At 37.3% G+C, this 27,820-nt stretch overlaps 1 protein-coding gene and 1 long non-coding RNA gene across 2 annotated transcripts in view; both read left to right on the forward strand.

The window, feature by feature from the left end:
• The window catches only part of LOC127514523 (uncharacterized), a 200,751-nt gene that overhangs the window by 148,178 nt on the left and 24,753 nt on the right, over positions 1-27,820 (forward strand). The gene's annotated exons all lie outside the window — the stretch shown is intronic.
• LOC127514516 (nematocyst expressed protein 3-like) lies at positions 4,979-8,136 on the forward strand. Its single transcript, XM_051897434.1, has 2 exons — positions 4,979-5,233; positions 5,845-8,136. The coding sequence occupies exons 1-2, from the start codon at positions 5,201-5,203 to the stop codon at positions 6,931-6,933; spliced, it is 1,122 nt and encodes a 373-aa protein (XP_051753394.1). The 5' UTR covers positions 4,979-5,200; the 3' UTR covers positions 6,934-8,136.

A 27,820-nucleotide genomic window follows, 5' to 3' on the forward strand; every position in this document is an offset into this window, starting at 1 on the left:
TACACACCCTTGGCTTGTCTGTTCAGCCTCTTGTCTTGATGTATTCTTTCCTCACACACACATACACGCTCACACATCAATCAGCTGCTCCAACTATCACGTCTCAATCTCAGACAGACCGCGGTCTGGAACCTGATCAATCAGTCCCCCTCTGTGGGCACCGTGCGCCCGCGACAAGACAAGGTCTCGGCTGTCCCTCGAGGTGCCTGTCTGAAACCTGTCACATATAAATAATGACAGGAACATCATTAGAAGCCTTATTTATAAGGACCCTGCTGGATAAATCCTCTTTATCGCTCTCTCTTTTTATCCTCCATTAAACTTTATGTACAATCCCCCGTGGAGGAGAACGAAATACTGAGGTTCTTTCAAGTGAAGGAGAGAGAGTATAGACTGAAGGTGGTTAAAGAGCAGCGCTTTGGCCTAAAGCCCAAAACATACTCTATGCAAGTACATGAACACAATCGTTTCTAGTCACGCAAGCTCGATTTCATGAGTCGTTGCGTTTTGGACTTTGTCGGACTGCAATTCATAACGCAACCCAAGTATGCACAGCATTCTCCAATATAAGGGCCAATATAACGGACATTAGCGTAAACACTTTCCTTCTGCAGCCAGTTTTCTTTTTCAGGTCAACTACTTTCATGGTAGAGCAACAGTTTAAAGAAAATCCTGCTGAGGAAGTTGAAGTCAATATCTAGCTACCTGAATAATAACATTGACGAACTCTACCGCAAAGGCAAGTGTGTCTGCATTGTTGCAAAGCATTTATGTTTGCATTTGTGTACTTGAAGTATGTGTGAGGTCATAAAGACTAAAATTGAATCCACAAAGAAAACCAAATTCCTAAATTTATCTGCAGTACAGCTCCATTAGCATATTCATATGCATATTCATATTTTTCCATTTCATATTCATAGCAGCGTACTTATTCTAATGGAGGTTAATGTAATCCAGAGTGGCACTTAAAAGCATATCACATGACTGAGTCTGCTAGTCCTCTAGTCCTTCACACTCCAGAATCGCAGTCTGCCGCTGATGTTATCTCAAATAATTGTATTGTTCTCGCTACGCTTATTATCACATTAATAATATTTGGCAAGTCTTCAAGGGCCATTCAGATACACTCCTAACTGTGGTTAATCTAATTTTGTGTTTGCCACAACAAAACCAGTCCTGGGGCAAATGATTCAATTATTAAATATATTTATTAGGTGCATGAGAGGTTAGCACAATGACTTTTGAAGCTTGGGGAACTATTTGTAACCAAGTAGATTTTATAGCAGTATGATTTCATTTCAGCTTCACATTTTACATCAGCTTCTTTCCATCAACATCATTCCATCATTGAAGCTGATTTAACTTGATATGAGTTAATTATTTGGCTTTATCATTTGCATGTATCTCTCTAGTGTTTAATAAAATAATGCTAAGACCAGAAAAATAAAACTCCAGTCCTCAGAGGTAAAGACGAAGAGAGATAAAAAGCAGAAAATGACTGCCAAAGGGAACAGATAGTCAATTTAAATTTTTTTTATTTGTTATTTGATGAATTTTAACCTTTTAAACTCAATTACCATGCTGACCGTTTCTCTGATGCTACTAACAAAATTATTATCCACAGTCTAAACATATAAACCTAAAAAAAAATCACGAAGGAAAAATAATACTATTATTCAGAAATATAATTTTCTTTCTAAGAGAGAAACAAATGTATAAGAAAATGCCTCCTTAAAGGTTAAGTGTAATTTCTGTGCCGTCGAAAGAAAATGCAGAACTAATGATTGTTTTCCAGTGTCGTACTGTTTACACTTCTCAGGGAAATCAACACACAAATGGCTTATTAAAGTTCTCTGTACTGTATATGTATGGAATGGAGGAAGAAGAAATCTGCTTCATGTGCTATATGAACAGCACACAGTCATGAGTCATCATCAGTATGCAGTTAAAGTTATCATGCCGTGCGCTGACCTTACCCTCAGACTCAGGACTCTGAGCTCAGATCTGTCTTAATATCCCAGAGCAGTGAAATATGTCCACATTTCAATTATTCTGAATTAGACTGGAACCCTTCATTAATATGCTCTCCCACTGGATGGAAAGATGTTTAGATTCAGTGCAATGAGAAGTATTATGAAAACTGAGACAAGATTGTGTTAGCATTGAACGTTGGTATTTAAACACAGAATAAGATGAATCTGTAAAGGACGACTAGAATTGTGGCATACGACTAAAGTTAATTTGCATATGCTCTTAGTTGCAACCTTAGAAAAATCGATGCATTTGACCTTTTTATTTTCTCTAATGGTAAGTAAATTAGTTTTGAGCTGGCAAAGTGTCTGAAAGATGGCAACAAGTCAAAGTTATTTATCAGATGCACCATACAGCATGATGCAGCAATAATTGCTGGAAAAATCTCACAAAAGAAAAGAAAAGGGAAAGTTAAATGGACAGTCTGTATTTGAACTCAAAACAGTTTATTGAACAATATGAAAAGTGATGGAACAGCACAGTGCTGAGGAGAACAGGCAAGTATGCAGGTAAGTTGAGATTTTAAAACGGCAGCGATGTGGCAAGTAAATGAGTATTAAAGGGGTCCTTGATTATGATTTCACTTTTAGTTAGTGTGTGACGTTGCTGTTTGATCATAAACAACATCTGCAAATTTACAACGCTCAAAGCTCAAAGGGAGATATTTTTTTTTTTTTTACAGAAATCGCTTTTTAAGGAATACAACAAATGGCTGGTAGGGACTACAACGAGCTTCTTCCCAGGTTGGTGACATCACAAACCCCAAAATTTACATAAACCACGCCCCCGAGAACACGCAACAAAGGGGGTGAGGCCATGTTGGGCTGCTTTAGAGCAGAGGAAGAGTTGTTGTAGTAGAGTGTTGTTGCCATGCTGTCATTTTATGCCGGATTGCTTCACAAACGAAGGTCAATTCAGTGCTGGATTTGCACAAAAGATTAACATGACGGCACATGCTATGACGATGAGTTGAAGCAACTCCACAGCAACTACATAAATTTATCCACTAACCATTCAGAAACATCCAGTTTCATTCTAAAAGTTGTAACTTCTTCCTGAGTCTCTCCATCAGTGTCCGACTCCGGTTTGAACAATGTAAGGCTGAACACCGTTACTGACAATCGTTATTTTGGCTTCATGAGATTCTCCAGCTTTGTTGTTGTTAAGCAACCAAAGCACAAGTTGTTAAAGCTCCTCCCTCTTTTGGAAGCTCAGTAGCTCATTTGCATTTAAAGGGACACACACAAAAACAGCATGTTTTTGCTCACACCCAAATAGGGGCAAATTTGACAAGCTATAATAAATGATCTGTGGGGTATTTTGAGCTGAAACTTCACAAACACATTCTGGGGACACCAGAGACATATTACATCTTGTGAAGAGGGGCATTATAGGTCCCCTTTAAATTGAAGAGTTATGGCAAGCGGGTGAATATAACAGGTAAACAACAGTCTATTTGAATGAATGAGTTACTGAGTCCTTGATGAGGGCAAGTGCCAGGAGGGTGAGTATGAGGGAAAATGGAGACAAACCAAAGACTTTGTCAGAGATGTCCAGGTGTGTTGAGGCAAATTGGAGCTAAACTCTACAGGACAGTGGCTCTCCAGGAGCAGGTTTGGATTAGGTAGATGAGTGAGATCACTGGAGATTGGAGAACATAGGATATTGCTGGAGATTGGAGAATAAAGGAGACATTGGGAATCAGGTAATCCACAGGTAGACAATCAAAGTAGTAATAACTTTCCAAATCCAAAGATAGTGGAAACAGTCTAGGAGCCCATTCATATGGAGACGTTTTTAGCTGTATATGAAAAATTTTGTATCGTATCGACGTTTCTTCCAGACGGATCTGGCATTTTGGGAGCCTGAAACCGCTATTTTCATATTTACATGCTATTTTCTGGCATGTATACTACATTGTTTTGAGACTGTTTCAGTGGTTTCATGTGTATGCAGATATTTCTTGAGATGACGCCGTGTTTACGGAAGTTTTTTTAGAACGAGGGGGAAAAAAATCGGATAGGGAAAGCTCTGGCTTCGCGTGGATGTGGCCTAAGTTTCCAAGAGTTAGGAGTGAGAATCTCTTTTGTTTAGCTGCGGTGATGAGGTGAGTATTTTCAGGTGTGTGATTACTGAAGGGGATTAGTTGAGGAGAGTGAGGGATTCTGGGTATTGTAGTCCATGAACAGGGAGTGATGCTGATGGTCAGAGTGTAACTGATGGAGGGAGTCCGTTACAGGATAGTTCACCTAACAATGAAAAATCATCATTTACTCGCCTTCATGTTGTTCCAAACCTGTATGCACTTCTTTTTTTTTTTCTGCAGAACACAAAAGAAGATATTTAAAGAAAAAAAAAAAAAGTCTAAGTTTTTTGGGTCTAGTATTATTAGGCTATGTGCAATGTAACACGATGTACCGTAAACGATTAATTTCAAGCATTGTAGAGGTTTGGAGAAGCCATATCAGAATTTCTTTATCATACTTTAGCCTGGTAATTTTGCATTCACAATTTTTTTCAGAATGAAGAACTGATACATATGTCACTATGCTGGAGAAGCTGTGAGATTTGGAATAGGATATGATTTCAGTTATGCTGTTAGTGACATTACATTAATGTCTTTATACAGTTCTACTTTATCTGTTGAATAAAAAGGGCCTCCTATTGGGCTTTGCATAATTTCTTTCCCATCTTTTTTTGTCTGAGGCCAGTGGTAGGTCATTATATTGGCCATGAACATATATTCCTAGAAGATTAAACAAGTTCATTCATCTTGCCACAGCTTTGATGATTAATTGTGTATCATTATGGAAAATGATGACAATAGCGTGCATACTGCTGTGTGGCATGAGAGATGAAAGCAGAAAACATTTCAAGAGTTATTTTGTTTGGCTTTTTAGCAGCTTGTCGTCATAATTAGAAAATTGCTATACAGATGTATTTGTGGACAACTGAAGTCTTGGTAAAGGTTGAGGAGGGAAGAGGTATATCCTCTGCACATCTCACTAATTAGAAACATCTCGTCCCCAGTTGATTTGAGTAAGAGAAAGAAAAGGCAAGTGTTTCTTTATGTGGAAGATTCTTTGAAACCCTGGTGAGAAATCAAAGGTTGACCTTCTCTGTCTGCTCAGTGCCGCTGCTGTGGAACTCCTGTGGCGAATGGAACTCAATGCTCCGTAGTGGGAATCAATATGACGGAAAGGTGGGATAACTTTAGTTCTTCCTCAGTGGATGTGTGTGCCTTTTTCTCTCCAGAATAGCAGCCTTTTACTTTTTTGATTTCTAATGTCACTGGGGGATACAGTTCTCAGTTATGTTACTTTTCATTATCAACTTTGTCTTTGGTGTTTCTCTCAAAATTAGTATTAAATTGGGTCACACTTTATATTAAGGTGACGTAGTTACACGTTACTACATGTATTTACCATAGTAATAACAGTAAATTATGCATGATTACAAGTACAGTAACTAACCCTAAACCAAATCCTAACCCTAACCGTAACTCTATAGTACATGCAGTTAATTACTATTACTCAGTACTTATTTAAGTACAATATAACTGTCACAGTTCCCGTCTGTCCCGGACTCCATCTCCCATCATCCTCCCTGTTCCACACCTGCACTCACTTCCTCGTCAACTCCCCATCATCACGGATTACCTGCACCTGCTCTTGATCATCTGCACTCCCTTTATATGGACTCACTTCCCAGTACTCCTTTGTCTGTTCTTACGTTTGCTTTATGTTTGGTTGTTCTGTTCCCTTGCTAAATAAACATTGCTGAAGTCCGATTCTTCATCCTCTCTGCTTGCAGCCGAACTGTAACAGAAGAACAGACCACTACAGTGAGGACATCAGCAGCACGATGGGGATTTTTCTCGTCCCGATCCCTCCAGTTGTCCACAAAACCACCAACTCAGCGGTGGACTGTCTGTGGAGGCTTAGGCAGGACGGTCGCCCGCTGGAGAGGTACATGGAGGAATTTTCTGAGCTTTCTTGCTTGGTGGGCTGGCCAGATGCACCACTTAACGCGTGTTTTCTGAAGGGCCTGGACGAGGATACAATTTGTTATATTGAACCTGCCTGTTCTTTCTCCCTAGTTGAGTCTATAAATCTGATTCTCTTTTTAAATGGTTCTGATTTTGAAATTGAAGAGGTTCTAGAGAATACGTATCCTCCTCGTCCAGCCCCCTCAGAAACACACGCGGCCTGGTCAGTTCACCTCCCGCCAGTTTCCTCCACATATCCCTCCAGTGGGTCTTCCCATCTTGTCGTGCCTATCCCTAAGCCCACCAAGAAGACGGCTGCCGCTAAGACGAAGCCGCCAAAGAAAATGGCCACCGCCGCATCAGAGTCCCGCCATGAAATGGCCGCCGCGAAGCCTAAGCCGCCAAAGAAAATGGTCGCCGCCGCATCGGAGTCATGCCATGGAATGGCCGCCGCTATGCCTAAGCCGCCAAGGAAAATGGCCGCCGCCGCATCGGAGTCATGCCATGAGATGGCCACCGCCAAACCTAAGCCCTCACCTGAGGAGGACCAGTGGCTCATTGACTTTTGGACTGAACCAGTTACTCCAGTTCTCCGCGAGCCCGCTCCAGTTCTCCGCGAGCCCGCTCCAGTTCTCCGCGAGCCCGCTCCAGTTCTCCGCGAGCCCGCTCCAGTTCCCGCTCCAGTTCTCCGCGAGCCCGCTCCAGTTCTCCGCGAGCCCGCTCCAGTGCCCGAGTCGTCTCCAGACTCTGCTCCAGTGCCCGAGTTGTCTCCAGACTCCGCTCCAGTCACCGAGCCAGCTCCAGACTCCGCTCCAGCCCACGGCCCTTTACGGGAGTCCCAGCGTTCCAAGACACCTGGGCTCTCGCCCAAGTATTTTTTTTTTTTTGGGGGGGGGCGGCTACCCGTCCCTTGATGTAGTGTCCGAGCCTGGGGTTGGGGCGAAGGCCACTGGACCTGAACCACCATGGCTGCCCGACGCTCCCGACCCGCCATGGCATCCCATGGCTCCCGAACCGCCATGGCTGTCCGAGGCTCCCGAACCGCCATGGCGCCTAGAATCCCTGGATCCACCCTGGAGACCTTCTTACCTGTCTGTACCTCCACCCTCACCTGCCAGGAGGTCTCCAGGGTGCCCACCCCCCCCTCCCCAGTTGTTCCATCTGTGGCGCGAGGAAGTCCGATTCTGCATCCTCTCTGCTTGCAACCGAACTGTAACAATAATTACGTCACCTTAAAATAAAGTGTAACCTTAAATTGTGCATAATGTGTTCATTTTAATAAATGTGTATGTTAATACAATATTGTTAATTCATGGCAAATGCAGTTGTGCATATGTATGTGTATACATTTTATTTGCAATGATTGTTATTATATATAATGTCACCCTTCTGCCCATTGGGAAAAACTCATATCTGTCATCCATTAGCCCAGTTTATCCTGTGTGATTTCAGTGTATCTATGCCCATCTGCTTACCACATTTCAGCTTATCCATATCCTATTTGGCCAGTGATTTCCCTGAGAAGAGATATGATTTCATTACCCTCCATTTACTTCTAGAATGGCCTTCGTTTGGAGATGTGATGACATCTTATCCTTGGCGGTAATGCCTCCTCTGGGGCTCTTAATGTACTTTCTTTTTAAAAACTATTTGGAGAAGTCATTGTGACCCAAAAGAAGAGATGTTTTCCCTTTCTCCAGTTATCCCAATTTATAAAGCAAATGTATCCATGTGTTTAAAATAGCTCATTCAAAGTTATAGTCTAAGAATGGATGAATTTTAACAACACTACTGCAAAGTATGGATAGAATTATTCTGTTTCGGTGTCCAGAACACAAGAACAGGTCCTATGTTAATGGCCCCTCATATATATAATAGATATATATGGGGAGTATTCATATAAATTCCATTCAAAGCATGCATTTTCTTCAGATTTTGTTGTTTTAGGCAAATTGATTGAATGTCAGTAGAGCAAACTGTAGTTCTCTCAAAGAATTTTTAATCATTGTCCGCCCACCCTGACAAGCAAGGTTCCCTTTGAGTAATTGAAAAATGTTCTGATGATTAAAGTAATATTCTGCTAAGGACTCTTTTCATTATTTTCAGTGCGCTTTTGAAATTACATTTATTGATTCCTCACTAATGGCTAAGAATACACACAGGGCTTTACCTTTAGTTCATTAATGAACTGAAATGTTTGCAAATATTGATTTTAATACACTAATCTCTAGTGATGAAATGGTTTCTATTTTTTCTCCCTTACGAGGGTATGCAGCTAATGCTGCAGCTTCATTTTCCATGCAGGTGTGCGGTGGGATTTGGAGATCCCGTGCAGCATTCCCTACTCAAGATCTGCTTTAGACTGCTTTTCATTCATTCATTCATTCAGGTACTTTTTTTTCTTCTAAAAGTATATGTTTTTTATAGTGCAAATAAAGTTAATATATTAAATATAATAAATATATTGAAAATAAACATGCAGGTTTTTGTGTAATTTTTAGTTCATTTTACACATATTTTTACATGGTAGACTTGTGTTGTCCAGATAAATGATGTGAACGGCACAAGTTAAATTAGATATGTTTCCATCCGAATTGTGAGTTTAATTTATGTGAAAAATTGCAATATTGCAAAAACAGTTAGCAAATAAGGCATTGTTTCTAGCCCATGTATTTGAGAGACCAAAATTGTCACTTGCAGGGAAATTGGCACTATATTGCATTTCAGAAGTGTATGGAGAACAACATGTTTTCTTTTAATCTTTGAGCGAATTATTCAGTCACATGATTTGAGGCAAAGTCACCTGACTTCTCTTACAAGTTGAAATCTTTCATTTACGGTGATTATGACATGGCGTGAATGCAGCTATAGACACGACACATTTCACCTTTAAAGTTTAATTGAGAATCACAAAATGACCATCCAAACAAGATTGTTTGTTTTACTGTTTCAGATTTTTTAGAACGATGTGTTTTGCAAATTTTAATTGATTCCTTGCAGTCAGCTTTTAGTTTTTGTCGTTATTGTTTGAATTTAAGAACTTTGCTAGCAAACGGCCAATGCGAGTACTTTTGTGTTTGCCTGAATATGTTATGCAGGCAGGCCACAGGTCTTATTCTCCTGCCAGAATCGTGTGTTTACACCGTCACTCGCTTACTTCTTAGTGGGAGGCAAATCAGTCGAGCTGAATTCACAGATAAAACGACACTGTCATATAAACAGTGTTACATGAAAAGGTTCCATAAATCATGCATGACATTTCAATCTCTCCTTCCTTGTCACTTCAGCGGGTGACATTTCTGATGAGATGGAAAAACACTGACATGTACCGTGTGGTTAAAGGGATTAGCTTCGTCTCTGATTCAGAATATCTCACTTTCTCTCCATTTACCACTGTGGATGAACTTAAAACTAAAACGAAATTAAAAACACCCTTCACCATCAATCTGTTGATGGATGGCAGGCGTTTTGTGTGCCGCAATATGAGGCAGTTCAATCAAACTAAAGTATCTAAGACTGACTATTTTTGGATATAGTCTGTTTAAGGATTTAATTAAGCAAGGCCAAAAAATAATCATATTTTTCCCCATGGTGCAGTATGCTGGTCATTACGTCTCAATGTAATCTAACTGTCAAGTATCTACCAATTTATCTTTCTAAAAGTAACATGACATATTTGTCATATTGGTCTGATTCTAAAATCAAACCTAAATTATATTTTAAATGATTTACAGGATGCAGTGGTCAGCATACCGTGTCTTCAAATTTTACTCAAAAATTAATGTACATAAACTTGCAAAGTTTATTAAAACTTCTTGGCTCACTTGCTAAGTTTTGACCATTCTGGCCTATTCTGCAGCTCTTGGGTTATGCATGGCCAAGCACTTTAGTTAAAAAGTATAATATACTCATCCTACATTTTTAAGTAGAGTTAGAAAAGTGAAGTTTGTCAAGACAAAAATATGGGCTAGGTGGTTGCTAAGTTCTTTCTAGGTAGTTGCAGTCATAAATATGAATAGAAATCTATGTGTTTTGGAGAATTTTTGCTTGTCAGCTTGAAACTGATTCAGATACAAAAGATACAGTATATCTGAGTCAGAACAGGCTGAAGGAGGATTGGTGTTTGGTGGAGCTTGAAGTTCTTTAGTTATAATTAGGCTTTAGGTATATGTTTTTATTGGCATAATAAAAATCATTTATGTAAACATTTGTAATATTACTATTCTATGAGTGTGTCTTGCTGACCCTTGCAGAAACTAGTAGTCCTGCTTGCAATCCTACACAACCTTCACTAGTCTCAAGCAATTTGACAAAACAAATTTGAAAGTCATTTGAGATGAATGACAGCCCTTACAACAAGCTCATTTAGATGCCATTCATGAGGCAGGTTGCCACATTCCTCCACATTGAGTAATTGTTGGTTGTTTCCGTCCTTCATTTCAGCAGATGAAAATGTCTGCCAGGTACATATCAGTGGGACATTTTCACACTGATCATGCTGTGCTATGCAGTAATTCATATTCACAGGCAACGAATCACCTTTAACTGAGAATATGAAGCCCCTTTAGAGGGCATGACTAGTATTGTTGTGTTGTGCTATGAATACTGACACAGTTAAGAAGTGAACTTTACAGTATAATGCTATAATATGCCATATTGTTTAGGTTGACATGTTTTCAGAGGATCAAGTGGAAAAGTATGGAAAAGTATGGAAGTGGACTAATTAAAATTAAATTAAAAAATTAAACTAATTTAATTTAATTTTAAAAAAATTAAAAAGGTAATTGCGACTTATCTCAGAATTCTGACTTTTTTCTTGCAATTGCGTGTTATAAAGTCAGAATTGCTTGAAATAAAGTCAGAATTCCATGTTATAAAGTCGCAATTGTGACTTTCCTCGAATTTGCAAGTTTTTATCATGCAATTCTGACTTGATCTCACAATTCTGACTTTGTATCTCACAATTCTGACTTTATATCTCACAATTCTGACTTTTTTCTCAATTGCGAGATATAAACTCACAATTGTGAGTTATAAAGTCAGAATTGCTTGTATAAACTCACAGTTGCATCTTATAAAGTCAGAATTGCAAGATATAAACTCACAGTTCTGACTTTTTTTCAGAATTGTGAGTTTATATCTCGCAATTCTGAATGTATAACTCGCAATTCTGACTTTATAACTTGCAATTCTGACGTTATAACTCACAATTCTGACTTTATAACTTGCAATTCTGATGTTATAACTCGCAATTCTGACGTTATAACTCACAATTGTGAGTTTATATCTCACAATTCTGAGAAAAAAAGTCAGGGACTGTGAGATATAAACTCTCAGTTGCAAGAACTGTGAGATAAAAATTACCTTTTTTGTTTTTGATTTCATGGCGGAAACAAGCTTCCATACAAAAGAGATTCCGGGCTTCAGGACCTCATGAAATCAGAGTTTTGTGACTTTTAGTCTATTCCTGTTAGCTTTGAGGTCATTTAATGTTGAGAAATTAACATTTATGAGATATGCATTTAAAATTTAAAAAGTTTCTCTTCCAGGAAAATGGTGCATACATTTTTTGTCATTATTTACTTAACCTCATGTTGTTCCAGACCTGTCTGCTTTTTTCACTGGATGTGAAAATAGTCCATATGACATATATATGACATTATCTTGTGAAAAAACAACAACATATTCATCAAAAAGCATTGAAAATCTTGCCCTCTTTATGTAGATTTCAATTAAAATAGGGCACCTTTTGATGCATCACATGAAATTTTATTGGTTAAATCAGGGGTTCTCAACTCTGGCCCTCAAGGTCCAATTTTCTGAAAAGTTTTGCCAACCCAAATTAAACATCTGAACAAGCAAGGTTTTCAGGATTACCATAAAGTTACTGGCAAGGGAGTTTGATCAAGGTTGGAGTGCTAGAGTTGAGAACCCCTGAGTTATATTATATCTTCTGACAAACATTTTACCTGGCACCATGTTTAATTTGAGAGCCACAGACAAAGAGGAGGATTTTCAGTGAATAGATTTTGGTCTTAAATTTCATTCTGTTCATGACAGAAAGCTAAAATATAGCTTCAAAAGACTTGGAATATCTTGGAATAAAGTTGTATGGACTACTTTTTATGATACTTTTACTGGTTGTCCTTTAAAGAAAAGAATGGGCCCTTCCATTTGCCATTAAAAAACAAGTCAAAAAGGCAAAATTGTGTTTGACAGGTGATTTTTATGGTTTATATGAGTCTTTTAGGTTTAGTTACAGTGCTGGAATATAATTTAAAAGACAAATGAACAATAGTGAACATTATTAGAGATAACTAAACCAAACAGGCTCTGTGATCTAGCTTGATTTGTTCCAAACTACCTATCTGCCCTCTATTCTCAGATTATTGACCACATTAGGAGTCATTTCATTGTTCCACAGGGCTAGTATGATTTCTTTATCTAATATACCAGTCCTCTGCTGTAGAAACGTAAAAATGTAAAATGTAAAAATGTCAGAATGCGCCTCTATGATCTGTTTTGGGTTTTTAATAGTTTTAATATGTATTGCAGATATCTGAGGTGGCAATTCTGAGCCATCTATATAAGCTGTTATCATCTAGCGTATGTGAAACAATAAATGCAGTTTGTGCATGTCCACCTCTGCGGCATCTCCTCATATTTGATGTCATTGTTCTTTTCCCTCATTTTTCGTCCTTTTTGTTTGCCTGCAATTGGGTCTGTGAATGTTTCAGACTGGCCTTAAAGTGACTTTTTGTCAGTCCGTTTTATGAGCGATCACGAATTAGCATCTGCTTAACACCATAAAACCACTTTAAACCACCGGATCAATTAAAACGAATCGGATAATTTAATTCATTAGGTAGTAACATCAAAGTGGACGGCCGTTCTCACTTCCCTTGAGAATTAGAAATGTGTGGTGTGTGCCATAAAATGGGAAAACGTTTTGATTAGACCCATATACCCCAGATAAATTGACTTATTGAACATTTGCTACTGGAAGTTTGCCAAAGGAAGCATGGATTTCTGTCCTTCATTTGTCAGTGAAGGCTAATTCGAGGGATTGGCTAAAGCTGTCTTTCTTTTCTATTTGAATAAAATAAATGCAAGGTGATCAACTCCACCATTCAGGGATTGCTCTGTGTCCTTGGAGCATTTACATAGGTTGTTTGTCTTTCACATGAAAAGCAGGAGAGAGTGGGCGTTTATCTGCTTTGAATCCCACCTGATTCCATCCCCTCGTTCTCTCCTTTCATCCGAACATCCTTTGCCTCTCTATCATGCCAAGCATTAATCCTTGAGGAACACCAACAATTTCTGTTATCAATTATTAATCCATCTCCATAGCAATGAAATGCAAAGATGAGGAGCCATTCATTGGCCATTAAAAGATTGTTCCCACGCAGGAGCACATACACATATTTGAGGATTACATTTATACTATTAAAGTTTATAAGTCAGAATCTGTGTACCATGTTTTCATATATGAGCCTTATTAAATGATTCCCATATTCATACACCGTGGCATTTTCATGGTACTCCAATGTACTTCAATAAATAAAAAAATAAAAAAATACGGTAACACTTTACAATAAGGTTCATTTGTTAACTTTAGTTAATGTATTAACTAACATGAACTAACCATGAGCAATACATTTGGGTAACACTTTATTTTACAGTGTTTATTAAGTGTTTATTAACTAATGTAAACAAAGATGAACAAATTACAGTAACAAATGTAGGTTACACTTTATTTTAAAGGGTTAGTTCACCCAAAAATGGGTCATTCTGTCATTAATTACTCACCCTCATGTCGTTCCACACCCGTAAGACCTTCGTTCATCTTCAGAACACAAATTAAGGTAATTTTCATAAAATCTGATGGCTCAGTGTAGCCTGCATTGCCAGCAAGACAATTAACACTTTCAATGCCCAGAAAGCTACTAAAGGCGTATCTAAAGGCGATGGTTTAACCTTAATGTTATGAAGCGACGAGAATACTTTTAGTGCGCCAAAAAAACAAAATAATGACTTTATTCAACAATATCTAGTGATGGCCGATTTCAAAACACTGCTTCATGAAGCTTCAAAGCTTTACATATCTTTTGTTTTGAATCAGCGGTTCAGAGCGCGTATCAAACTGCCAAAGTCACGCCCCCCCAGTGGTGAACCATTGAAATTTCAAAAACACTTATGACATAACGAAACCTTGTTTACTGAAATCACGTAACTTTGGCAGTTTGTATACGATACCACTGATTTGAAACAAAAGATTCGTAAAAGAAAAAAAAAATGTTTTTTTGGCGCTCAAAAAGTATTGTCGTCGCGTCATAACATTAAGGTTGAACCACTGTAGTCACATGAACTGTTTCAAATATGTCTTTAGTACCTTTCTGGGCATTGAAAGTGTTAATTGTCTTGCTGGCAATGCAGGCCTCACTGAGCCATCGGATTTTATCAAAAATATCTTAATTTGTGTTCCGAAGATGAACGAAGGTCTTACGGGTGTGGAACGACATGAGGGTGAGTAATTAATGACAGAATTTTCATTTTTGGGTGAACTAACCCTTTAAGGTGTCTTTGTTCCACTGTAATTATACATTTAAGTACTGAGTAATATTAAGTAACTACATGTACTTACTATAGGGTTAGGATTAGGGTTTGTTATATAATTATGCATAATTTATAGTTATTACTATAGTAACTACATGTAATATAAATAACAATGACACTAAAATAAAGTGTTACCGATTATACATATTATTATAAAATATTATTATGTTCATATTCCTAACCATTACCATGGTACTATGTCCAAAAAACATGTTGATATACAGTATATCATGATACTAAATGATTTCCATATTCATTTTTCCATGAGTGTTTACATGTACTTTAGTGTACTTAAAAGAATACCGTGGTACATATTCATTACCTTGTTTTTTTTGGGGCATGGTACCATGGTGATACCATGATTAGTCCACAGTCCCAAAGAATTATCTCAAGACACTTTGTAGCATTGCTTATTGGGGTGTGTGTGTGTGTGTGTGTGTGTGTGTGTGTGTGTGTGTGTGTGAGTGAATGTTTTTATATTGGTTTTTATATCACATTTTTTTTTTTAATATTCTAACTGTTGATTTAAATATTTCTAAATATTTTTTAAATATTTGAAAAATACTATAGTATAACCATTTACTTTAAAATATTTACCAATATAACCACATTACGCCTTTGAGCAGTATTTCTGCAGTTCTATGTATTAACCGTGTCTTTCCAGGCTGTTCCATTTTCTCTGAGTTTATGTACAGACACAATGCTACGCCCTGCTGCGCTGGTGTTTATCTGTGACGCGTGTAACCCTCTCAGCCATCTTTGGGAAAAACAGACAGAATAAATGAGTCTTCTGCCAGGGGGCCGAATACACAGGTAGAAGGAACTCCCAGCTGCTTCGGTTCAGCAGCAATTTTCATACTAATGCAGAAAAAAAAAAGTGAAAAAGTCGTACCTGTGGTGCAATCTAATCACTGATATTGACATGAAAGAAACAGGTTTAATAAAGAACAGATATCTTAGAGCGAGGTGGCAGCTGACGGATGCGGTTTGTCAAATAGACCCCACAGAGAAAATGTTTATAGAGCCAGTGAACATGGAGCAGGGACGTGTGTGAAAAATGAGAAGCTGGGTGAAGTTGGTGCAGTAATGTGGGTTTATTTTGAGTTTCTCTGTGGATATGAATTTAGAAGAGAGGAGAGAGTGTGTGTGAGTAAGTTTGTAGTGTCTTTATGGAGGAAAACAGCTTCGTAACTATGACTGAATAGTGTTTTACAGGAAAGTTGGTTTTAATACAATGAAAATGGATGGTGATTCATATGGTTCAATTCACAACACCATAAAGGTAGCGCATATGACTTATGTGCTGTAATCGAAATCTTCCGAAATCATACATTAGCTTTGTGTAAAGAACAAACTGAAATGCAAGTCTTCATCCCTGCCTTAGTCCTCCAATTTCCTTCAAATGAATTGTATTGTGTTCAGTCACAAGACTATTGACTAAATATCTTTCTTTTATATCTCTGAAATCTGCTTTGCACAATCAAATATTGTGCCACAAGATGTCACATTTGGCCTGTGATGTCAAACATCATGGGTTTAAAATGGCAATTCTGATTTTCATGGAATATTGCAGTGTTTATTATAAATGGTTTATCTGTGCACATTATTTTTTTTTTAAATGAACCCTCTTCAAAATAACCAAAATAACCCCTCCAGTGAAATGAAATCTCTTCTCTTCTCTAATGATGTGTTTAATGGCGCGAGGGTGGGACAACCCATCACTCACATTAGATCGACCAATAGCAAACCACAACTATCCAATCAATTCGTAATGGACAAAATCAAGCTTCTTTCATGCTTATTTTAAAAAACCATCCATTATAACTGTATGGAAAATAGCTCAAATATTTTGCAAGCATCTCCATTTGTGTTGAAATGGCGTCGGATGGGTTTGGAACAACATGAGTGTGAGTAAATGATGATAAAATTGTAATTTTTAAGTGAACTGTCCCTTTAAATGAAATGTAACAAATTCTGATATGTAAACAAACCATGATATGTGTGTGTACAAGCCAAGAAGTAGCCAATGGTGTGTTCTTACCTCTTAATATCTTAATTTTTTGCACAGGTTTCCATGAATAAACATTCTGAATGCTGTAGTGCATTCATGCTCGTCTTTGTTTAACCTCTGAATAACAAACACACAGTCTAGTTTCTAGTTTTCACACATTCATCCACCCGTGGATGTTCTAGATTGTTCTCAGAACTAATTTAACCCTCATTTATGAGGAATTATGTACCTTCTGTAGAGAATGCTCTCGATTTAGAGTGCAGGTTTTATATTTAAATGCTAACTAAGATCCGTACCCTACCTGAAACTGAGTGACAGATGCCTTGATTAATATCCCCCTGGCTTAGGCCTGATAAGAACCTGTGCATCTTGCTATCTGCCTCTGCCAGACCTGAGACAATCCATCAGACGGTCTTAAGAGAGTGAAGCATTCAGGGTTTGGTAAGGGATGTAAAGACGCATTATCTCTAGCTAACGGCTGCACACAGATAGAGGCTGTAGGTTGTGTGTGTGTGTGTGTGTGTGTTTTTGGCGAAATATAGCACCTGTAGACCGGATTGGTCCCAGTGTTATTAACCTGAGAGCGCTGGGGTAAAGGTGAGTAAATCGCTGTTCTATACCATGATAGCCCTCTAAAGCAGTTACTGACGAGTTAATGGAAACACCCACTGGCATGACACTGTTGCTGCCTTCCTAAATAGCATGTGAGATAAGATTTAGTGCATCCCAAAAATATGTGGAAAATAGAACTTTCTCCGGTGGACTTTGGAAGTGAGAAACCGTGCATGCTTTTTCAGCTAATTCTGCCCACAAATCCTGTGTGCATCTGTAGAGGTGGTGTGATGTCTTCAGGTTAAGAAAAGTAGTGGAATACAAGGTCAAAGGTGTTACAGCCCTTTTCAAATTAACATGAAATTTAAATAATGATAAAATGTTAAGATGAATGTAGATGTAGAATGATGCTAATGTACAAAAGCAAACTGTGTGTGATAAGAGGGACTGTGCTATCAAGATACAATTTAATGATAGAAATGTCTCAGTATTGATAGTATTGACAAAGCATGCTGGGAATTAGAAATCTGCTGCAACTCAACTAAATCATAATAAGTAAGTTCAGTTTATTACAATGAAATTGAGTTTATTCAACCTTTTTTCTTTTAAGTACAATGAACTTTCATTAATACTTGAATGAAACAAACTCATTTAATTTAATTTCACTGTTTGCTTTTACAGTGAATGTTGTGAAATATGACGTTTTAATGCTTCCCTGCTGAAATATTAATTTCTTTCAAAACAGAAAAAGACCATCTGAATGACCCCAAACTACTGAAGTGGTGTACCATTAGTTCATAAAGTTCATAGTTAAGTAATGCAAATTGCGAGATCGCTCCAAACTTAACACTTGCCAAGACTGAAATGTGGTAAAAAAAAATTGGCTTAGGTGAGTTTCTTGCAGGCTGGTTGGAATTTTATATGGTTAAAGAATGAAATTCTGGCCTTCACTAATATTAGTGACGTGAGCGTCAAATCAAACAGGCTACTAAAGATTCATGGCCGTGAAATTTACTCAGTTCACCTGTCCAAAGTTCTTTCTGGGCCCTGGATGCAGTGAGTTGAAAAGGCAGGAAATGTCAGATTGATTGTTGACAGCATTTGCATGTTGTAGGCTGTAACTCTGTAAAGATCAATTCATCCTGAACCTGACTGTCGTGAACAATCTGGCTTGGCTGATGTTTTGAATTGTTAATTACGTAATGTAGTCAGCTGTGCTGAACGTGCCACAATGTTTGATGTGTATCTGGAGAGACAGGAGCATAATTTGTAGTAAATAACAGATGATTAATTTACATGGAATTTATTGGATCATTATGATATGAATGCTAACAAATCTGAAAATGATTTCTACTCTGCTCATAAAGTGCATAACACTTCACCCAGGGTGCGGATTTTATGCCAAACCTACATTATTAAAATCTCATCAATCAAGAATTTAGGGAACTATGTGCTTAGGGTAAAAATTGCCTTGTCATTCTCGCAGATTGTTCTCACATGTATGGTTTTACATTTTCTAAAGAAAATGTGTGCAGAAACTCACCACAATGTTGCTAAGGTATTGTGGGTGGTTACCAAGATGTTCCTATGTGATTGCTAAGGTGTTTTAAATGATTGTAAGTGCACTGCTATGTAGTTGCTACTAGAATACTGTGGGTGGATGCTAGGATTTTGCAAGTCATAAAGGGGGTCCAGTTCCAGATTGGGCGCCAGGACGCACAAACTTTGGGGCATTAATAACTATTGAGGTGCCAACCATTTTCCGGGGGTGGAGAGGGGGGTTAAAATCATTCCAAAATCGTAAGTTAGAACAAGTTGCACGATTTGATGTATAATTCATATCTCTAGCAAACACAGTGCAGGAAATGTTATGCATTAAAGATACCTTTATTCAGAACTTTTTGTTGTTGTTTAATGTTACTTCAAACTGTATCTGACAGAAAGGCCTAAATTATTAATATGCTGGCTTAGTAGCTTGTCTTATCAACGATCCAGTTCCTTCAACTATGGAGAATGTAAACAAATAGGCAGCTGTATAGTTCTCTTCTTTGCATCTGTTATCTGATTCCCTATTGGCTAAGAAGTGTCATGCATCTGTGGCTTGTCACACTCCACCTCCCTGTTATGTTCAGATGACGTAGATATTAAAAGTTTTTAATGTAACCTGATGTCACAACAGCTTCCAGACTGCAATCCAGGTGTATGTTAGGCAACCACCATAGCAATAACAACCACAGCAGAACGTGTTGGAATATTCTGTTTCAACTTGGAAAACTGTGAAGGATATCACTTGGAATAATTCAGCCTTTTCTTTTAGATATGTCTGTATGGGAGAACTTAGCTTTGGTTCTGATAAAGGCTTTTCACCTGTTCCTGATGCTTTTTAAGCTAGAATACTCTTTTTAAATAAATAATTTTAAAATAATAATAATCATAATAAAACACTAAAAAAGATTAAATTGTTTACTTGGATGTCATGTGACCATTAATTAACATTAGAAAGCCGTGAACATGCAAATGTGTTGCGAAATTGTTGAAATATTAACTTGAAGTATGCACAGATTTTAAGTAAATATTTAAGGTCAAAGAGGTTTGGCTGACAAAAAAATGTTTTGGAATTCCTGGATTAAAGGCACAATATGTAAGATTTTAAAAATTTTTTAAAATATCCAAAAACCACTAGAACAGTGTTATATATTTTGTTGACTTGTGTACTTACATTATCCCAAACGTTTCCAACAGAGTGGAAGCAGCCGACTGCAGCAAAAGCATAATAAAAGCTCCGTTTAACTCAAGATCGATGTGCATCGCCGATGTCTATCATTAGCATTGGCTCCCACAGCCTCATCCTGCTCTCATGGCTCTCGTCCCATCCTGCTTCATACCACTGTAAGGTTAGTAAAACTTTAATACATTAGCTCATCCATTAACATGATTTCTGCCCGAGTCCATCAGATTCCTTTCCATCGCTGAGGAACTGAAGATGACAATGCCCATGATTTACACGCTCATTCACGGGGTAATCAAAGTATGCCTTTGTTTTGAATAAGCGACCTCTAGTGGCGAAAAATTACATATTGTGCCTTTAAATGGTAAGCAATTATGCTGTTACTAAATCATTCTGCATGTAAAAGCATCTTTTCCTGTTGATGAAATTTGAATGTAGTCATGCATTCTGACTAAATTATTTTTTGCAAGCAACATATAAATATTTTAATACTGAATAATAATATATTATTCATGTAATATACAAAAAATAATTGGATAATATTTCCTCATATTATAGTAGATCTTCCACCTGTGCCTTTATTTAATTTATTTAATTTTGTAACTTTATTTATTTTAGCATCGATGTTTCTACAGTATCACAATCTCCCAAACCCCCTGCAGTTCCCTCATAAACCGTAGGCATTTGGGAAACCCTACTCTAGACAAAAAATGTCTTACATTTCCCCTCATAACACTGCCAGCACATGTTGCCAAGATCTTAGGCTCTTCAACCATAATCTGTTTCATTCTGTCTGTCATATTCATTGTAATCATTCTGACGTTGCCTTTCATTCGTTACAGCAGGAATGCTGGGTACTGACTCCTGCTCCTAGTGTCTAACTTTACACAGATCTGGCATTGGGCCTAGAAAGAAGACCAAGCCAAGAGACACACACACACACTCTCTTGCATATCTTTCAATGCCACAGACATTCAAGGACAGATGAGAACTTCATCTGAGCACTTACATTTACATTTCGGTTTCAAGTTTATCTGACAGTTAACATATATACTTGAATTTTATGAGTAAAAAAAACAAATCATAACTTTATTTTATGATTTAGCTGATGTTGTTACAGTGAACTGATGTCGTTATACAAGCTCTGTTCCAAAACCAAGTTGGCTACCTACCTAGACAACATTAAAAAGCACCACAACTGCATTCTCGACATGAAAGATGTTTAAATTTTGTAAACTTGATATCGCACGATATGACTTAATTTCTAATAGTTGTGACTTAATTTTAAACTTCGTTTGCTGAAATGTTCTTGCATAGTTTCTTCAAAACCTTCTAATTCAATGGCCCAGTTTCATTCTTGCCTTTTTTAAATCTTATCCCCACCTTTACTTCTTGAATCTGACCATTTTTACCCTGCAACATCTGTAGCCATTTATCAAATATCGACTTTTCACCAAACTTCTGCATTTCTCCACCGCTTATGTATAACATACACAACTTAAAGTTAATGAGGTCGCCGTATTGCTTATTAGCATCAGTGGTGGCTTCATTAGCTGTGGTTAATAAGGTGTAAAGGGTTCACACTGCTGGGCTGCAGCCAGCTGGCGCTTTAGCACTACAGTGACTGAGGATTGGCATGATGGGATTGCATGTCTAGAATGAGAGCATGATTTGGGGGGTTAATGACACAGTGTCCTTGTTGTTGTAGACAATGCAGATGCCATTGCTGGAGGCTTGTGTCAATCTGTTTGGCCTTTTTCTGCAGAAAGAGACAGAGGAACTTCAGACCAATCCGCTGAAGAGATAGTAATCGTTGAAGTTTAAGAAATGCTGTTCAACAAGTGCATTTCATGATTATTTATTTAGGAAATCTGCACATACGCTACTGTTCTAATGTTTGAGGTTGGTACGATTTGTTAATGTTTTTGGAAGAAGTCTCTTTTGCTCATCAAGGCTGCATTTATTTGATCAAAAATACAGTAAAACAGTAATATTGTGAATATTATTACAATTTAAAATAACTGTTTTCTATTTATTCCTGTGATCAAATTTTCAGCATCATTACTCCAGTCTTCAGTGTCACATGATCCTTTAGAAATCATTCTAATATGCTGATTTGCTGCTCAAGAAACATTTATTATTATTATAAATGTTGAAAACAGTTGTGCTGAACATTTTTGTGGAAACAGTGCTACATTTTTTCAGGATTCTTTGATGAATAGAAAGTTCAATAAACAGCAGTTATTTGAAATAGAATTGTTTTCTAACAGTGTGAAAGTCTCATTTGATTAATTGAATGTGTCCTTGTTGAATAAAAGTTGAAAAGTCAAAAAAATCATACTGACCCCCAACTTTCTTAGCAGTAGTGTAATTATATAAAATGCTATTTAAAGCAGAGCACAGTGTTTCAAACATTAGTATGCTGTATTCACATGACTTTACTACGTTGCTTGATGCTTCCATAGTTTTTTTTTTGTTTGTTTGTTTTTTCATTTCTAATCCAGTTTTAATCCATGTAAAAATGTCCTTGCTCTTGGCAGTCCATTCATATAATGATATGCTAAAAAATGCAGATATCACTTCCAGTTTATTTGTCACACTGGAATTGGAAGGTTATGTTGAACATATTGCATTATGAGATATAGTATTGCACATAGTGTGCTCTGGTTATATATTGCACATTTTGGCCAAAATTAGTATGTTATCCGGGTATCCGTACATGCAAAACATTTGCATACTATGCACAGCAAAAGTAATAGTATGATGCTGTTCCGGCAATAAAGTCTTGCATGTGCCCGTCTGCGTACAGACATGCATCACTGACACCGTATTTTAAATCGGAATGTTATCGTGACAATGTAAATTAACCACATTTTTACATTAATAGTTGTTAAGATTGTTTTAGCAAATAAATGTTTTGAAATCTTGTGTAAAAATGACCTTTTTTGCATTTTCATGTGCTAATGGGGCAGAAATGACATACTTGACCTTCTGAGGAAACCTTAGTGAAGGGATTGCATTCCTTACTTTCATTTGGAACAACCTCACAAATACTGTTTCTTTCCTGCGGTGCCCTTCAAGGGCGCAAAGTGTCATTTGGAATTCGCTGACATTGACAGAGCGTTTTCTGCCAGCACTTCACAGCCAGAGTGAGTAAGTCTATAATACAAAACTGGCTCACAAATATTTAGCTTCAGCTGGTTTTGGATGTGAATTCTGATCTTCTGTCATGGTACTGAAGCAGTAAGTACTGAGGTTTCCAGATTGATAAGCTCTGCTTTGATCAACGCCCCCTTACTCAGGAAGTAAATAAGTAATACTGTTGCAGGGTAATGGCTGGCCTGAGATAAATCCCTTTTCACCTCCTTAATTATTAACATTGCATTATTTTTCACCATAGGGGTCAATACCTCTCTAATGACACACAATAATTTCAGGCTGAATTACAGCTTTAATCCTGTCCCTGCTGGCTTCATCCTTCAACACACACACAATCGTGGAATACGCAATCATGGAATATACACTATATGCTGAAATCCAAGTTCTTTTGAGTCTAGTCTAATGTTCAAAAACATTTTAAATCATTTGAACTGTGACTTTACATCATTTACATTTAAAATTATTTATATTTTGTATTATTCAAACTAATCGGGACTTAAAATGTTTGAAAATTATGGTTCGATGAAGTGGTTTAGTCAAATATCAGACCATTTTTATGCTCGCTATTACTTTCTTTTCTTAGATATTCTTTCATTGTATTCTATGATTGGCACCAAATCACATACACACTATTTTTCCCTAGCAGACTCAATTTTCATGACATATTGTAATTATTTTCTTTTACAACTTTATCCATATGCGATTGTGTGAATTCTGCAGTTCTGTAATGTTGTTGACATTTGCCCCAATATCTAATAAAAGTGTTTTAACATCCTTAAGACACATATCATTCAGATGGCATGTGTATGTGAGTTGTGGAAAAATTGAATGATACTGGTCAGACAAGATTTTTGCAATTTGTGCAAAATCAATATGCTTTTTCTGTAGCAATAATGTGAAATTGTACTTGTTTGCAAAGAGATGCACTCTAAAAACTGAAGCATGGAATACAATTGTCATGGAAATCAAATAACAGTCTGTGTAGCAATTCATAGTTAAAACAAGATGTTAAAGGATCTTTGATCTAGAATGTTGTGGGGCCTTGCTATTTTCTTCAGGACAAGGACAAGTTGAAATTAACTCTCTTGCATAAGTTGAACTGTATAGGCTATATAATATTAAATTATTAAAACGTAATTTAACTAGAGCTCCACACAAGACTGGTTTCTTTAAAACCAGTTTTCTTGCCATGTTTTAACTTTAAATAATCACCAAATAATCTTTTTTAACAATAATTATGGAAATATTTTTTTTTCATTTTCTTTAGATTTTTCATGCAATGTCCAATGCAGGGTTTTGTCTAAAATAATATATATTTATTATATAATAAAGTATAATCATATATGTTTTTTTTCCTGCTAGCAAAAAAAAAAAAAACTTAATTAAAAGTTCCTGGTGTTAAACATGACTAATGCAGTGATTTTCTATCATGTTGCACATGTTAAAGGTTAAATAAATCTTGTTCATTTCTAAGCTGAAATGACAAATACATTGAGGCTGATAACTTGGGCACGTCCACGAAGAATTGACTTTCTGTGATGTACACCTTGATTAACAGTTCTTTGAATGGAAGGAAGAATTGGTTCAATTAATTCAGCTCAGATCTTGACATTTGACACAAATGTGTGTTTTGGTGCCTGAATGATGGCATTTGACTAATTTGGCACAACAGTAATCAAAGTCAGAAATTACTCCCTTTTCCCATCAATTATTAATAAATCACGTAATTTATCAATTTTTGAAATAATTTTTTGACACTGGTAAGGGAAAAAAAAAAAAAAAAATCTAATGTGAATGCTAATTCAGATTATCTTATTTCTTATACAGTTTGAGGTTGTTTTTCAAAGCACAGGAGAATCTGTTGTGTTTATTTTAGTATTAACTATAATGTCTATAAACGCGAGACAAGTGTTAAAATACAAGCTGTAAAACATGCATTAGATTTAGCTAACCCAAAATATGCTTCATTTGGTAACTACATTGCACAGTGCAATAAAAAATATAGGGCTATAAAATTAATTTGGATAGCACAGGTCAGCTTATTTTGTCGGATTTTGATAAATTCATATTGAAATAAAGCTGCAAGCAGCGATATGTGGCCCAGCCCAGAATGGGCAGCAACAGCACTACAGAGCCAGAAGAGCATAGAATGTACATGAAAAACAGATTTAGAAGTACAGATGAGAATGAACTCAAAATGAACAAAAAACATTTCTAATCCAAGAGGAAGAAAGATTAGTACAATGCTTGCTCAGATAATAAAGAAATTGAAGTGACACAACATTACACACACTTTTATAAAGTTGTACCAGGCAGCAATTGAACCCACAATCTTTAAATCACATGCTTGTTGCTTATCGCTGCACGCCACTCGGAAGACACATTTTCACCCAGCTCCCGAGGATCAGTAGTTCAGGTGAGAATTAACTCAGAATGAAGATTTGGTATATAAATGCACCGCAAGTTATATTTAATAAGTTCAGATTAGATCATTCTCAGAAAGGCACAATGTCTGGAACATAAGCAACTTTTGCACCACTTCTGGCTGCAGTACCTCTTGCAGTCCAGGCATGTGCCATAGGGGATTCGAACCCACAACCTAAAAGGTTCAGGGCCTGTGGCTTAGCAGAGTGTGCCACTCAGTTGACATGCATTCACTAGGCTGCTGAGGAGAGCTTTCAGTATGGGAATGAGCACACTAAAGCATTACTTGCTATGTTAACCTGATCGACATGCTAAGCTAACTTAATGTTAACATAACTTATGGTTAACCTGATAGCTGAAGAGCTGATTAGCATGCTAAGCTAACTAACATAACAAACACAGGCATGGACAACTTCTGTGTTTCTGACAAAATCTGTTCAGTCATTTCTGTGCGGCTCGGTCCAAAGATCATCTGATCAAAATTTTGGACAAAAACTGTTGGAGGAGTAGCGAAAATACTTTTCATTCGCTTTAAAATGGTGGAAAAATGAAACGATGGAAAGTGAAAAATTGGCATAAGCCAAGGAATTTAAGGACAAAGAAAATTGTATGTTGATGTTCCCAAGTTTGGCATGGATCATGGTTCCGCGTACCAATTTTCGTTTCGATTGATCAAAGTTTTACCAAGGTACAGCCTCTGAACCAATTTTGGGTCTACATTGTTAAGTTCACAACATGGTAACTTTTGAACAAAGATGAATAAAAAATTCTGTTCAGTCATTTGCAGCTCGGTCCAAAGATCATCTTGAGCCAATTTTCATAAGACTTTTCATAAGACATAAGAAAATTTGAAGAAGGAATAGCAAAAAAAAAAAAGGGAATACTGTACTTTTCAAAATGGCCACTACTGTAATCGGTGTTGAATATGATCAGCATGATGAGATGAATCAGGTGTACTGAGTTTCATTTTTCTACACAAAAGTTCAAAAGTTATAACTGTTTCAAAAGTGATTATTTGAACTGGTGGTGGCGCTATAGAGTTGGTCCTAGAGACTCCAAAGTTGCGTGTGTGTATTTTCATTACCATCACTACAAGTGTGCCAATTTTCATAATTTTCTTACATACGGTTAATAGGGCTGCCATAGACTCCCAATGGGGAGGAGTAATAATAAGAATACTAACAATTTCTTCTGGGCTTGGCCCCTAAATATCTGACTTCTCATCGCAGACGTTGGCATTTTGAAAAATGTAAGCACCGAATGAGACACTGAGGAAATTGGGGTCTTCTTATGAGCTCAAGCATCTGATTCTTCAGTGGACAGAGGACAACTCAAAAGACGGGGCTCAAGGACAAACCTGAGTAATTATGACACCACGGTGGCGTTCACGTGCACTCATCTCGTAAATATGAGAATTCTGAAATTGTTTTAATGCTGCTAAAGATCCCGATGGACTCCGAGTGCACCTGACTGGGTTGTCAGTGCTTAATTTTGTCCTCCTTCATTGTGTTTTAATTAAGGACAGGTATTGTTAATTATTTTTCATGATCACAGTTTGTCCAGGATGACAAGCACAGGTACACAGAGGTCTTGCCCTCACTGTGCAGTAATGAATGTGTATTGTCCTTTGGCGTGTTGGCACTGGGCACTTCATCGCACATGTGGACATTATGATGCGTGTGTGTATTGTATGTGTGCCTCAGATTCCCTAACTCGAGCAAGTTTGGCACTGGACAGCGGGCATCCGCTTTGCCAGCAGCTCGAGTCTCTTGGCACCGTCACCTCTCGCAAAGCAAAGAAGCGAAATGAGCTTTCAGCTTCAGAAAAAGGCTCTTGTAGGCACACACATCCAACGTCCAATTCTTCATCCAAAAGCAGCATTTGAGCTCATTTTGCATGCTGGGAAATTATGCTAGTTAGTATGTTTAATTAGTATGTTTTGAGGTGTGTAATTTATTCCTTGCTAACGCAGACGTGTGTTCTGAGCACAATGGTCACATTTGGATGACTAGGAGGAACAACAGAAGGTTCTGGATGGGAATGAACTCACATTCAGTGGTGTACTGCAGTGGTCACCAGGAAATCCCCTCTGGATCCCCAGAGCCTCAGAGCATCTATCTGGCATATATACCTTCAAGCAAGGCTTTGTAAACTTTTCAAAAGTTTGAATTTTTTTCAAGGCTACATTTAGTTTGTTTTGACAAATTTCACTTCTAGTTAAAACTTACAGCTGTATGATTTTCTTTTATTTAATTTTTTGTATTTTTTTTTTTTATATATTCTACTTCATAGCAACACATGAACCACATAA

The sequence above is a fragment of the Ctenopharyngodon idella genome, chromosome 6 (assembly GCF_019924925.1).
Source record: "Ctenopharyngodon idella isolate HZGC_01 chromosome 6, HZGC01, whole genome shotgun sequence".
NCBI lineage: Eukaryota > Metazoa > Chordata > Actinopteri > Cypriniformes > Xenocyprididae > Ctenopharyngodon > Ctenopharyngodon idella.